The sequence below is a fragment of the Oratosquilla oratoria genome, chromosome 17 (assembly GCF_046742065.1).
Source record: "Oratosquilla oratoria isolate Oo_2021 chromosome 17, ASM4674206v1, whole genome shotgun sequence".
Classification (NCBI taxonomy): Eukaryota; Metazoa; Arthropoda; class Malacostraca; order Stomatopoda; family Squillidae; genus Oratosquilla; species Oratosquilla oratoria.
This window is the reverse complement of record NC_134793.1, coordinates 27,138,946-27,154,263: the sequence shown is the minus strand read 5'-3', so window position 1 is coordinate 27,154,263 and position 15,318 is coordinate 27,138,946. Positions and strand designations below refer to the sequence as shown.

Sequence of the window (15,318 nt, the reverse complement as noted above, 5' to 3'; positions counted from 1 at the left end):
GTAGCCTCCTAACGGCTACTATATGAACTAAACAACACCACTCGTAAATTTGATTAGTTGTAGCTAATTAACGTGGAGGTGTAAATGTGGGGAAAATGACGTTTCAGCCTTACTATGGTCCAAAGTGAGTGCCTATACGAATTTAAAGTTGCCTCGCGAGAGTTGCTACGGAGTCATTATACAGATTTTGGCTCACGATCTGCTAAGAAAGAATAAATGTTTACATCCTTTGCTTGCGGAGTGCCATGAAATTGAACAAAATAGCCTTGTGAATTCCATAATAAAAGAATAAGTAAATAAATGAATACTAACCGATAAGAAAAGCGTAGATGTAATTCTAACTCAGATGGTACTGGTTTCGTGCAACGAGCACCGATCTCAAAGACTGGATCGTGCATCTTCTTGTGCGTCTGAGAAGCCCGTGTATTTTGATCTGCACCATATTGTTGGGTCACTCGCGCGTATGATATTTCAATAAGGCATGGCTAAGAACGGGACTCAGTGTTGTGCTTTTGGTTGCAAGATGAATAAGAAACGCTAATTAGAACAGGAGACAGACAATTTCCACGGACTTTTTACTCGTTAGTAGACTATAGTAGCATATTTGGTGACTAAAGCATCATATGCCTCTGTACGCAATTTGTCAAGCTAATGTAAGGAAGAACGTTATTTAGACTTCACAACACTATTAAGAAAAAACAGAGCTGAAAAGATACGATGACGATGACTACATTTTTTATATCTACCGAAATTTGCCAAAAGATTTTAATACCACGATATTTGTCCCCCCCCCCCCCTCAAATTAAGTAGGTTTCCATGTAGTCCCAAAAGAAAACGTCAGTGGTTTAGCGAGTTTGCTCCGATCATTTCAATGAAGCATACATGACCAGCACTGGACAAAGGGTTGAATTGAGGAACTGCAGTTTCGACAAGATTATTTTTTTTCTAGATATCTAAAGAAGGTAGCTATATTCAGGACAATGCAAATTTTCATGTACTTGTATATCTACGCATTACTGTAACACCAACCTACCAATATATGAGACTATTACATACTTTATGTTAATATAGTCTAGTTAGAGTTTATCAGTTCTGTCATACCAATTAAGGTTAAAATGGATGAAACAGTTTCTAGTTGCAAGAGGTCATTTTAATATGATATATAATGTAATACATAACATAATATATGTACACTGCATATCTATGATATGCCACAATACCTGCAAAACTTGGTCCCAGCAAGATGACCGACGCGAATTTTCAGTGGCTTCACTTTTGAAACAATAGATGATCGATCCAGTCTTCTTTTGAATTTAGTGGCAAGGAGAGGGAAGAGACATTGGGTCAACTTTCACTCTCTTTCGCTATCTTTCCCTCTTCCTCCCCCTTTTCTCTCCCAACCCCCTCCTTATTTGACTTTCTGTATATATTTTTTCTTTATTTATCTTTCTTCTACTAAGGGCAATACATAGAGATAAAATCAATGCTGTTTAAAGAAATCTTCAAAATCCGTTATCGCCAGAATCTTTTTCACACAAGACCTGACCATGCGGAGAAGCCAAATTTTCTGTTTTCTGATGGCCAGGCATTCTTCTGAGGAATCAGTTGTGAAGTCGAAGACTTTGTGAGCAGTACGCAATTTTGTTCACCAAAACTCCTTTTCAAGTATTTGAGGAAGAGCTCTGACGAACAAAACATTGTACAATAAATGAAAAGTCTGTCCGGACGAGGTGGGTCCTGTGACATGTTGGCAAGCTGTTGTCATTTGCAAACATCCCTCTTCCTCCTCCCCCTTCCTCCTCCTCCTCCTCCTCCTCCTCCTTCTCCTCCTCCTCCTCCTCCTCCTCTTCCTCCTCCTCCTCCTCCTCCTCCTCCTCCTCCTCCTCCTCTTCCTCTTGGCCTTCTATCCCCGGGCTAATTCGGAGCCTCTGTCGCATTCTCGAACTGGGGAAGAAGGGAAGCAATCGTTCCAGTATATAACCCAGGGGAGGTGTTGCTGTTGCTTCCAGGGGGAATGGTGACACCTTCCAAGTCCTCCAGGTCTGCAAGGAGTGTCCCGTTGCCTGGCTTCGTACATACGAAATTCATTTTCCTGAAGCAATCCCGGGTGTACCATGTGCCATTCTTAGTTATCTGCAGGAAAAAAAGGTGAATGATGAGATGGTAAGAAGGTACTGGAAGAGCATTGCCTACGGTAAGTACAGTTCCTGAAAAGGGGAAAAGTATTTAGTCATCTTTAAAGGGTTCCTGTACTAGTAAAAGCATTTAGTCTTCTTTAATGGGTTTCTGAACTGGAAAAAGCATTTAGTATTCTTTAAGGGATTTTATTCGGGTTAACCACTGCATTTAAGAAACCCATCTGTCGTTTCCTCTCGTTGTGGACGAAGGTTCCCCTGTACTTCCGCCCTCTGCTCGGGTTAGAGACATTGATAAAATAAATCAATCAATAAATATAGTTAGAATAAGATTGATTAGATAGAGTGTAATAAGATAAAGAAAACAAAATAAGATAAATTTAATAGATATACATAATATAAGCCACACGAATATAGAATAGATTAAGAAGAAATACTTACTAATGTACAGTCGACGCCATTTCTATCTTTGGGTTCGCCTTCGGCCCAGTGGGTGTAATTCAGCTTACGGTTGGTATCCATGGGTTCGAAAACTCCGTTTGTCACATAATCCCAAACACCAACCCAGACATCATACTTTAGCATTTCTGAAAATATAACATTATTCATTTACCCTTGCAGCTTACAGTTGTCAGGGCTTACTAAACGTAAGTACACAGAAATGGAGGAAATTGCAAGAAACCATAACATCTAATCTTCCCTTAAAACAACCAATTGTTTCAATGTCACTACATGTTTATTAAGTCTATTCCATTCGTTGACCACTGTGTTGGTAAACCAATTCTTGCCTATTTCCTTCTTAAAATTATATTTGTCCAATTGAAATCCATTATTACGAGTCCTGCCTTACTGTCTTATTATGATGACCTTGCCGGCATCACACTTGTTAAAATCAGGTTACAAACAGACCTAATATATATATATATATATATATATATATATATATATATATATATATATATATATATATATATATATATATATATTTTTCTTCATTTTTTTCATTTGACCCGTTCTTATTTCGTATGTTATTGAGGACCATAAGTGGATCTAGAAGGCTATTCTAGAGAAGGGGCAAAGCAAAAGAGGGAAGTCCTTTACACAGTCACCACCATAATGAGACGTGGTGATAATCTCTACGGATTTCCAGGCGACAAGTTACATTGTGTTAGGTTGGGAGAATTCATGTTAGGTCATGCTAGCTTTGAAATGAAAATGTAAAACAATGAAAAAAAAAACATTATTTGTGAAATAGAATGATGGGAGGATATTATTTAAGTGTAGAAAGAAAATGATCAATTGTCGATGCGGATGATGGATAAAGTGTTGGCACGATATCCATTCCCTTAAATCTAGTGACACCCTTGACAAATATGGTCTGGCTGACATCCGTCGGTTTTATTCAGCTAAGGGGCGTCCTTGAACTGGGCTCCGTCAGGCGACAAAATCTACATTTTTATTATATGTGGGAGTGGGGGGTTCACAGTGAAGATATTCGATGAGAGACCGGTCCATGGATCTGCTCTCGAACTGGACTTCGAAAAAATACTTACTTCTGATGAAGAAGTTCTCGTGCACACTCTGAGGGGTGATGATTTCCCCTCCCATGTCCTCGCACATCTCCTTCGAGGCCGTGGCGTTCTTCTTGTTCTTCTTCGTGGACATGAAGTAGCACATGGCCCTCACGGGATCTCCGATCCAGCCGTCGGGGCAGAAGCGAATGTTGTCGGTGCCGTCGACGACGGCCGTGCCGTTGTAGTCGTCAGGGCACATATCTGGCGGGTTCTTCTTCGCCTCTTTATCTGCGGAACGGCAACGGGATGAATTGTGCGGTAGGAGAGAGCGACCAAAAAAAAAAAAAAAAAAAAAAAAAAAAATTATCTTACACACACACACACACACACACACACACACACACACACACACACACACACACACGCACACACACACACACACACACACACACACACACACACACACACTTCAACGAATGGACGGCTTAGAAGACGTTCTGAAGAAAAGTGAAGTCTGTGGATCCCAACGCAAAGAGAAGTGCCTAGTGTTTTTGCAGGGTGGGGGGGAAATTGCTCGTGGAGTAGTGGGAACGTAGGGAAAGAGGAAAAGGGGAGGGATTACTGAGGGAAATGGAAGGAAATGAGGAGGGAGTAGAATTTGACCAGCCAGACAAGCGGAAGGTAAACAAAAGACTTAGCGAGGATCAAATGTCTAATAAAAATGTAAAGATTAGAAGTATAGAGAGGAGCAATACAGAAGAAAGTGACGAGAATATGTTCCAGGGATTTAAAGAGGGTGGGGGGGACACAACCCCCCCCCCCCCCGACTGATAAGACTAGAGGAGAGAGTTGATAAGGTGATCGAGGACTTGGAGCGTAAGTTAGGTAACGTAGACTCCATTTTTCAAAGAATTGAAAGGTTGGAACAACTAGAGAAGGCTAACAGAAACTTAACTGAAGAAATAGAGGACCTAAAAAGACAGTTAGGAAATGTAAAGGAGGAGAATGAGAAATTGAAGAAGAATAGTAATGAAAACAGAGAGAAACTAGCTACAGAAGCTAAAAATTGGAGAATAACTCAAGAAGGGAATAAGGTTTCATTCACTGACATAGTCAAACAGCAATTGAAAGAACATAATGAAGACTCAGTTATTAAAGTGATGAGACAGAAGGAGAATATAGTAAGAGAATTAGCTGACAAAAAGAAATGTATAATTATATTAGGAATGGAAGAGAAACATAACCCAGATAGAACTGCAAGAATCAAGGAGGAAAATGAAAGAGTAAGCAGTTTATTAAAATTAGTCCAGGAAGATGAACCAGAAATTATAAAGGAAATTGAGGAAAAATTCAGACTCGGAAAATATAGTACAGATAAGACCAGACCAATTAAGATTAAATTCAGGTCACAAACAACAGCAGAGAAAATTCTATCCAAGACAGGGAAACTAGCAACAAATGATCAATATAAAAAGGTATGGATAAAAAGAGAAATGAATAAGGAGGAAAGAGAGGCAGAAAAGCAGAAAAGAATTGAAGCTAAGGCAAAAAACGAGGAAAGAACGGAGTCAGAGAAAGAGAGATTCTATTGGAGAGTAGTGAACATGAAAATAAAGCAGTTCGACATACTAAAGAAAAACATAAGGGAAACAGAGAATACAATGGAAGTGGCAGAAAACTAAGAGTGTCTTACACAAATATAGATGGATTGATAACAGGATTGAATGAACTGAATGATTATTTGAAAGAAAAAGAACCGGACATAATGGGAATTGTAGAAACAAAATTAAAAGGCCCACTACCACCCAACAGTGTAGGACATGATACATACAATTATTGGATTAGAAACAGAGAGAAAAAACAAGGGGGTGGAGTTATGTTCCTGACTAAGAAGGATATAAACGTGAAAGGTGTCATATATGGAAAGAATACAGTAGAGATGATTATGATAGAAGTGGAAGACCGAGATAAGAAGAGCAGAAAATTTGTGATCAATTATGTGCCTCCGAAAACAGCCTCATGGGAGGAGAGTGAACATAAAAGTATGTTAGAGGACACAAAGATAGCATTAACTAAAATAATGGAAGACGGAGGAAGAATTGTTATGATGGGCGACTTTAATTGCAAAGAAATCTGCTGGGAAGAAATGACAGTAAAGAGTGGTGATGACTCATGGGGAAATGCTCTACTTGAGATGATTACTGACCATTCAATGACACAATGGATACAAGAGAACACCAGGTATAGAAATGAAGAAGAACCATCGAGGCTAGACTTAATAATTACATCTGAACCTAGAATAGTGGACAAGATTGAATATAAAACACCAATAGGTAAAAGTGACCACATATTGATTGAACTGGAACTTAATGAAGAAAAATATATGAAAAGAAATGAACAATATAGAAAAGGAAGAATGATGTATGAAAAAACAAACTTTGATAAAATAAGAGAATTCTTCCAACAAGAAAACTGGGAAGAAATATACAAAGAAGAAACAACAGTGGAAGAGAAATGGAATATTTTGACAAAAATTTACAAAAAAGGAGTGGAAAAGTATGTCCCAAGACAAAAACAAGAAAAAGAATATGTAAAATGCTGGTACAACAAAAGTTGTAGGGAGTTAAAGGACAAAAGAGACAAAGCCTGGAACAGATGGAAAAAAGACAGAAGACCTGAAAAATGGAAAATATATACTGGTTATAGAAATGAATATATACAAAAGTGCAGAGAGGAAAAAAGAAAATATGAAAAAGATGTTATAGAAAAGTGTAAAGATCAACCAAAACTATTCTACAGATTTGTAAACAATAAACTGAAAAACAAACAAGACTTAGAGAAATTAAGACAAGGAGGAGTTGAATACACTGAGGGAATGGAAATGGCAGAAATTATGAACAAACATTTTAAATCAGTGTTTACAAGGGAAAATATACAACCTGAAGAGATTGAGTGGAAGGAAAAAGTCCCCCCTATGGAAGAAATAGAAGTAACAAAGAATGAAATATTGACACACTTGGGTAATTTTGATGTCAGAAAATCGCATGGGCCAGATGAAATAGCAAACTGGATTCTGAAAGAATGCAGGAATGAACTGGCAGACAAAATACATAGCATAATAAGCAGTTCCTTAAAAGAAGGAAAAGTTCCAGAAGATTGGAAAAAAAGCAAATATAGTACCTATATATAAAGGAGGAAATAAAGAAGAACCTACCAACTATAGACCAGTCTCTCTAACAAGTACAATAGCAAAAATATGTGAAAGAATTATCAAAAGTAGATGGGTAAAATACTTGGAAAAAAACAACGTACTAAATCCAAGGCAATTTGGATTCAGACAAGGACGATCATGCGTCACCAATTTAATATGTTTCTATTCAAGGCTAATAGATATAATACAAGAAAGAGATGGATGGGCTGATTGTGCATTTCTAGACCTAAAAAAAGCTTTTGACAAAGTACCACATAAGAAGTTGCTTAAGAAATTAGAATATGAAGGAGGAATACAAGGTAAATTGCTAAATTGGATGGAAGACTTTTTGCAAGAAAGAAAAATGAGAGTAGTGATAAGAGATCAGCACTCAAAATGGAATGAAGTAATAAGCGGTGTCCCGCAGGGAACAGTTTCTGGCCCCAATAATGTTTGCTATATATATTAATGATATGGATGAAGGAATTGAAAGCTATATGAGCTTCTTTGCAGATGATGCAAAATTACTGAAAAGAGTGAAAACTGAAGAAGATTGTGAATCACTACAGAGAGATCTAAATAAAGTACAAGAATGGAGTAGGAAGTGGGAGATGGAGTTCAATACAAAAAAGTGTAGTATAATGGAATTTGGAAAAAGCAAAAACAGAATAACAGGATCATATAATTTGGGTAAAGAAGGAATAAAAAAAGTAGAAAATGAGAAGGACCTGGGAGTCATTGTTATGAATAATATGTCACCTGAGAAACATATAAATAAGATTTTTGGAGAAACTTATAATTTAATAAGAACAATCAAAGTGGCATTTACATACCTGGATGAAGAAATGGTGAGGAAAATCCTAATCACCCTGATAAGACCAAGATTGGAATATGCAGCAACGATATGGTCACCAAGTGCAAAAAAATGTATAAAAAAACTTGAAAGAATACAAAGAGCAATTACAAAACTGGCACCAACACTCTCAAAACTATCATATGAAGAGAGACTACAAAAACTTAAACTACAGACACTAGAGCAAAGAAGAGAGAGAGGAGATTTGATAGCTATTTACAGAATCATGAAAGGCATAGAAATTACTGATAGAGAGAATCTGATAAAATGGGATGACAGAAATACAAGAGGACACGGAAAGAAAATAAAAAAAGACAGCTATAGAAGAGATTTTAAAAAGAACAGCTTTCCTCACAGAGCAATAGACAGTTGGAACAAGTTAGATGAGAAAGTGGTGTGTGCAAAAACAATACATGAATTTAAAAATAGTTTAGATAAAATGAGATATGAAGACGGGACCCCACGAGCATAGCTCCCCTTCCCGTAAAATACAACTAGGTAAATACAACTAGGTAAATACACACACACACACACACACACACACACACACACACGACTCGTGGCGCGGTGGTAGATTTCTTGGATGTCACTACTGCGGCCCGGGTTCAAATCCCACCCAGGGCTGAAGTAATTTCAGTATCGTTGCGCTGGAGGTCGTTACTCCAACTCTCGTGGGTGGGGAGTTAGGTGTGTGTGTGCGTGTAAGGTCACAGCATTACCCATAGATAGGTCATATCTGAGCTCTCCTCCGTGAGGGAAATAGCTGTCGATCACGAGTCCAACACGTGATCCTAGACCATGGTGAATCACACCATGGTGAATCGCTCACACACACACACACACACACACACACACACACACACACACACACACACACACACACACACACACACACACACACACACACACACACACACACACACACACACACACACACACACACACACACACGGGACCCCACGAGCATAGCTCCCCTTCCCGTAAAATACAACTAGGTAAATACACACACACACACACACACACACACACACACACACACACACACACACACACACACACACACACACACACACACACACACACACACACACACACACACACACACACACACACACACAGAGAGAGTCACTACCCGTTGTCATTTGAACACTGTAAATCCTTACGTGTCATCAGTGGAAGCATTTTACAGGATATGAGGGATTTCTGTCTGTAGTTAACGGCCACCATCTTGTTGTACTCCTTCAACCTCTCTGTGGTCCTCATCAGCGTGCCTTCAATGAATATCTGCAAGATTAAGATTCTTGAGCACATTTACGCAAACAACTAAACATAACCTTTGCTGTGTATACACACACAGACACACACACACACACACACACACACACACACACTTCAACGAATGGACGGCTTAGAAGACGTTCTGAAGAGAATTGAAGTTTGTGGATCCCAACGCAAAGAGAAGTGCCTATTGTATTTACAGGGTGGGGGGAAATTGCTCGTGGAGTAGTAGGAAAGTAGGGAAAGAGGAAAGGGGGAGGGATTACTGAGGGAAATGGAAGGAAATGAGGAAGGAGTAGACTTGGCCCAGGCAGACAGGCGAAAGGTAAACAAAAGGCCCCCCGACGACGACGAAATGTCTAATAAAAATGTAAAGATTAGAAGTATAGATAAGAGCAATACAGTAGAAAGTGATGAGAATATATTCCAGGGATTTAAAGAGGGTGGGGGGGACACCCCCCCCCCCCCCCCCCCCCCCCCCCCCCCCCCCCCCCCCCCCCCCCCCCCCCCCCCCCCCCCCCCCCCCCCCCCCCCCCCCCCCCCGACTGACAAGACTAGAAGAGAAGGTCGATAAGATGATCGAGGACTTGGAGCGTAGGTTCGGTCATGTTGACAATATTATACGAAGAATTGAAAAATTGGAAGAACTAGAGAAGGCGAACAAAAACTTAACTAAGGATATTGAAGAATTAAAAAAACAGTTAAAAGAAGTAAAAGATGAGAATAAAGTATTACAGGAGAATAATAAGGAGAACAAGGAGGGTTGGAAAAAAATTCAAGAAAATAGCAAAGTTGCATTCACTGACATAATCAGACAGCAAATGAATGAACAAACTGAAAACTCAGTTATTAAAGTGATGAGACAGAAGGAGAATATAGTAAGAGACTTAGCAGACAAAAAGAAATGTATAATTATATTAGGAATGGAAGAGAAACATAACCCAGATAGAACCACAAGAATCAAAGAGGAAAATGAAAAAGTAAGAAATTTACTAGAATTAGTTCAGGAAGATGAACCAGAAATAATGAAACAAATCGAAGAGAAATTAAGGCTAGGGAAATATAGTTCAAACAAGACCAGACCAATCAAGATAAAATTCAGGTCACAAACTACGGCTGAGAATATCTTATCCAAAACAGGGAAACTAGCAACAAGTGAATAATATAAAAAGGTTTGGATAAAAAGGGAAATGAATAAAGAGGAAAGAGAGGAAGAAAAAAAGAAAAGACTTGAAGCAAAGGAAAAAACGAGAAAAGAACGAAGTCAGAAAAAAAGAGATTCTATTGGAGAGTAGTGAATATGAAACTAAAGAAAGTCGACATACAAGAGAAAAACAAAAGGGAAACAGAGAACACAATGGAAGTGGCAGAAAACTAAGAGTGTCTTACACAAATATAGATGGATTAATAACAGGATTGAATGAACTGAATGATTATTTGAAAGAAAAAGAACCAGACATAATGGGAATTGTAGAAACAAAATTAAAAGGTCCACTACCACCCAACAGTGTAGGACTTAATGCATATAATTATTGGATTAGAAACAGAGTGAAAGAGGAAGGGGGAGGAGTTATGTTCCTGACTAAGAAGGATATAAACGTGAAGGGTGTCACATATGGAAAGAATACAGTAGAGATGATAATGATGGAAGTAGAAGACAGAGATAAGAAGAACAGAGAGTTTGTGATAAATTATGTGCCCCCAAAAACCTCATGGGAAGAGAGTGAACATAAAAGTATGTTAGAGGACACAAAGATAACATTAAACAAGATAATGGAAGAGGGCGGAAAAATAGTTATGATGGGCGACTTTAATTGCAAAGCAATCTGCTGGGAAGAAATGACAGTAAAGGGTGGAGACGGCTCATGGGGAAACGCTCTACTTGAGATGGTTACTGACCATACAATGACACAATGGATACAGGAGAACACTAGGTATAGAAATGAAGAAGAGCCATCAAAACTAGACCTAGTAATTACATCCGAACCTAGAATAGTGGACAAAATTGAATATAAAACACCAATAAGTAAAAGTGACCACATATTGATTGAACTGGAACTTAATGAAGAAAAATATATGAAAAGAAATGAACAATACAGAAAAGGAAGAATGATGTATGAAAAAACAAACTTTGATAAAATAAGAGAATTCTTTCAAAAGGAAAACTGGGAAGAAATATACAAAGAAGAAACAACAGTAGAAGAGAAATGGAATATTTTGACAAAAATTTACAAAAAAGGAGTGGAAAAGTATGTCCCAAGACAAAAACAAGAAAAAGAATATGTAAAATGCTGGTACAACAAAAGCTGTAGGGAGTTAAAGGACAAAAGAGACAAAGCCTGGACCAGATGGAAAAAAGACAGAAGACCTGAAAAATGGAAAATATATACCGGTTATAGAAATGAATATGTACAAATGTGCAGAGAGGAAAAGAGAAAATATGAAAAAGATATCATAGAAAAGTGTAAAGATCAACCGAAACTATTCTACAGATTTGTAAACAATAAACTGAAAAACAAACAAGACTTGGAGAAATTAAGACAGGAGGGAGTTGAATACACTGAGGAAATGGAAATGGCGGAAATTATGAACATACATTTTAAATCAGTGTTTACAAGGGAGAACATACAACCTGAAGAGAACGAATGGAAAGAGAAAGTCCCCCCTATGGAAGAAATAGAAGTAACAAAGAATGAAATATTAACACACTTGAGTAATCTTGATGTCAGAAAATCGCATGGACCAGATGAAATAGCAAACTGGATACTGAAAGAATGCAGGAATGAACTGGCAGACAAAATACATAGCATACTAAATAGTTCCTTGAAAGAAGGAAAAGTTCCAGAAGATTGGAAAAAAGCAAATATAGTACCTATATATAAAGGAGGAAATAAAGAACCTACCAACTATAGACCAGTCTCTCTAACAAGTACAATAGCAAAAATTTGTGAAAGAATTATCAAAGGTAGATGGGTAAAATATTTAGAAAAAAACAAAGTGTTAAATCCAAGGCAATTTGGATTCAGACAAGGACGATCATGCGTCACCAATTTAATATGTTTCTATTCAAGGCTAATAGATATAATACAAGAAAGAGATGGATGGGCGGACTGTGCATTTTTAGATCTAAAGAAAGCTTTTGACAAAGTACCACATAAGAAGTTGCTTAAGAAATTAGAAACTGAAGGAGGAATACAGGGCAAACTACTAAATTGGATGGAGGACTTTTTGCAAGAAAGAAAAATGAGAGTAGTGATAAGAAACCAGCACTCAAAATGGGATGAAGTAATAAGCGGTGTCCCGCAGGGAACAGTTCTGGCCCCAATAATGTTTGCTATATATATTAATGATATGGATGAAGGAATAGAAAGCTATATGAGCTTCTTTGCAGATGATGCAAAACTACTGAAAAGAGTGAAAACTGAAGAAGATTGTGAATCACTACAGAGAGATCTAAATAAGGTACAAGAATGGAGTAGGAAGTGGGAGATGGAGTTCAATACAAAAAAGTGTAGTATAATGGAATTTGGAAAAAGCAAAAACAGAATAACAGGAGCATATAAATTGGGAGAAGAAGAAATAAAAAAAGTAGAAAATGAGAAGGACCTGGGAGTCATTGTTATGAATAATATGTCGCCTGAGAAACATATAAATAAGATTTTTGGAGAAACTTATAATCTAATAAGAACAATCAAAGTTGCATTTACATACCTGGATGAAGAAATGGTGAAGAAAATCCTAATCACCCTGATAAGACCAAGATTGGAATATGCAGCAACGATATGGTCACCAAGTACAAAAAAATGTATAAAAAAAACTTGAAAGAATACAAAGAGCAATTACAAAATTGGCACCAACACTCTCAAAACTATCATATGAAGAGAGACTAGAAAAACTTGAACTACAGACACTAGAGCAAAGAAGAGAGAGAGGAGATTTGATAGCTATTTACAGAATCATGAAAGGCATAGAAATTACTGACAGAGAGAATCTGATAAAATGGGATGACAGAAATACTAGAGGACACGGAAAGAAAATAAAAAAAAGACAGCTATAGAAGAGATTTGAAAAAGAACAGCTTTCCTCACAGAGTAATAGACAGTTGGAACAAGTTAGATGAGAAAGTGGTGTGTGCAAAAACAATACATGAATTTAAAAATAGTTTAGATAAAATGAGATATGAAGACGGGACCCCACGAGCATAGCTCCCCTTCCCGTAAAATACAACTAGGTAAATACAACTAGGTAAATACACACACACACACACACACACATATATATATATACATATATATATATAATATATATATATATATTTATATATATACAACATATACTTTCAGGAGAGTATGGTATGGGTTACTGCTATGGGACAGTCAAAACACACAAACCTGGTAATAAACTCCGTCCCATAATCTCACAAATCCCTGCACCTACGTACAAACTCGCCAAGAAACTGTGCTCCATTCTAACTCCCTACACTCCCGCCACCTATAGTCTACAATCTACATCTGATTTCCTAGACATTATTAAGGCAAACTCTGCTAAAGGTAGAATCGCTTCTCTTGATGTGGAGGGGTTATACACTAATATTTCCGTAGATCGAACAATTGATTACATCATCAATAAAGTGTACCACGATAACACTACACCTATACTAGACATTCCAGAACTTACACTACGTAAACTGCTTGAATGCTGTACAAAAGAAGTCCCGTTCACTTGCCCCCCGTGGAAACAAATATTGCCAAATTGATGGAGTTGCAATGGGATCCCCCCTTGGAGTATTAATGGCAAACTTCTTCATGGGCTGCGTATGAGAAGAAGTATTCAGTAAAACAGAAAAGCCAGATATTTACTGTAGATACATTGATGATGTCTTCATTAAAACCAATAACAGCAATGAAGCTGAAAAACTCCGCCACCTATTACAAGAGACATCTGAACTCACTTTCACTATGGAAGATAGCATTGACGGAGCTTTACCCTTCCTCGACCTCTTAGTGAAACAAAATGAAAATTCTTTTAATACAACAGTGTACACAAAACCCACTAACCCTGGACACTGCCTTAATGGATCCAGTGAGTGCCCTCAAAGATATAAGGACTCTACCATCAGTGCCTATATTCGAAGAGCACTAACTCACTGCAGCACATGGACACAAGTGCATGATGAAATCGAACGTTCCACTCAAGTTCTGATCAATAACGGCTTCAATGAAAAAGAGATACATTTTCAAACAAAGAAAATAATGGACGGCTGGCATAACAACAACAATGATAAACAAAATAAAGAGAAAATCAACATATATTATAAATCCACTTTTTCGTCAGCTTATAAAGAAGATGAACGCATTATGAAACAAATTATAAAAAGAAACATTAAACCAGTCAATCCAGAAAAAATACTAAATCTAGTGATTTATTATAAAACTAAGAAAACTAGCCACCTTCTTATTAGAAACAGCCCCCTACAAGAGAGAAAGGAACTTCAGAAATCACATGTCATCTATAGGTTCACATGTACACGAGGGAACTGTGAAGCCCTCCCATCCACCTATATTGGCATGACGACAATGAGGTTATCCCGTCATCTTTCATACCACCTTACATCAGGAGCCCCTAAAAATCACTTAAGAGAAGCCCACGGCATAACACTAGCAAGAGAGACACTAGAGAAAAACACCGAGATTTTGGATTTATGTACTGACGATAGACGCCTCCCAATTTTAGAAGCGTTGTATATTAAAGAGTTGAGCCCAAACCTAAATGTACAAGCAGAAGACCTTAGAGCCCTTCCAAGCATGAGACAAACCGTTACAAATAAAAACATGAGACATAACACCACAAACGCCAATACGAGACAAAACGCCACTCGTCCAACTACGAGACAAAACGCCACATTGCGCCACAACACAAACCCGGAGGCTCCCTAGCGCACGTGACATTTCGTCCCTGCCCGTAATACCAGGTGACCTCCCCCAGTGATTAGCAAGTATAGGAACTCTAGTATAAAACTTAGGTCTTTACTAGAATCTTCGGATTAATTCTTATCCCTATAGCTACTGAAGAAGGGTCTTGAACCCGAAATCGCGATCTAGCTAATATGACTACATACAGCCAAGTCATAAATTTCCTTCCTAAGGAAAACAAATCCTTAATAAGGTATATGGAAAATACCATTAAGAAAATTATTAATGCACAACTAGCCATCACTTTTAATTAAATACATATATATATACATATATATACATATATATGTATATATATACATATAAATATATGTATGTATATATATGTATATATATGTATATATATGTATGTGTATATATATGTATATATATATGT

The 15,318-nt window shown here is 37.6% G+C and overlaps 1 protein-coding gene across 1 annotated transcript in view; it reads right to left on the bottom strand.

The window, feature by feature from the left end:
* Positions 1–1,883: 1,883 nt before the first annotated feature.
* LOC143034246 (uncharacterized) overlaps positions 1,884–15,318 on the bottom strand; it is a 19,046-nt gene continuing 5,611 nt past the window's right edge. Inside the window, exons 3-6 of the mRNA XM_076200182.1 lie at positions 8,856–8,976; positions 3,689–3,937; positions 2,577–2,722; positions 1,884–2,133 (exon numbers count right to left, since the gene is read on the bottom strand). Of these exons, the coding sequence (XP_076056297.1) occupies positions 1,915–2,133; positions 2,577–2,722; positions 3,689–3,937; positions 8,856–8,976 (735 nt within the window). The 3' untranslated portion in view covers positions 1,884–1,914. The remainder of the gene's footprint in view (positions 2,134–2,576; positions 2,723–3,688; positions 3,938–8,855; positions 8,977–15,318) is intronic.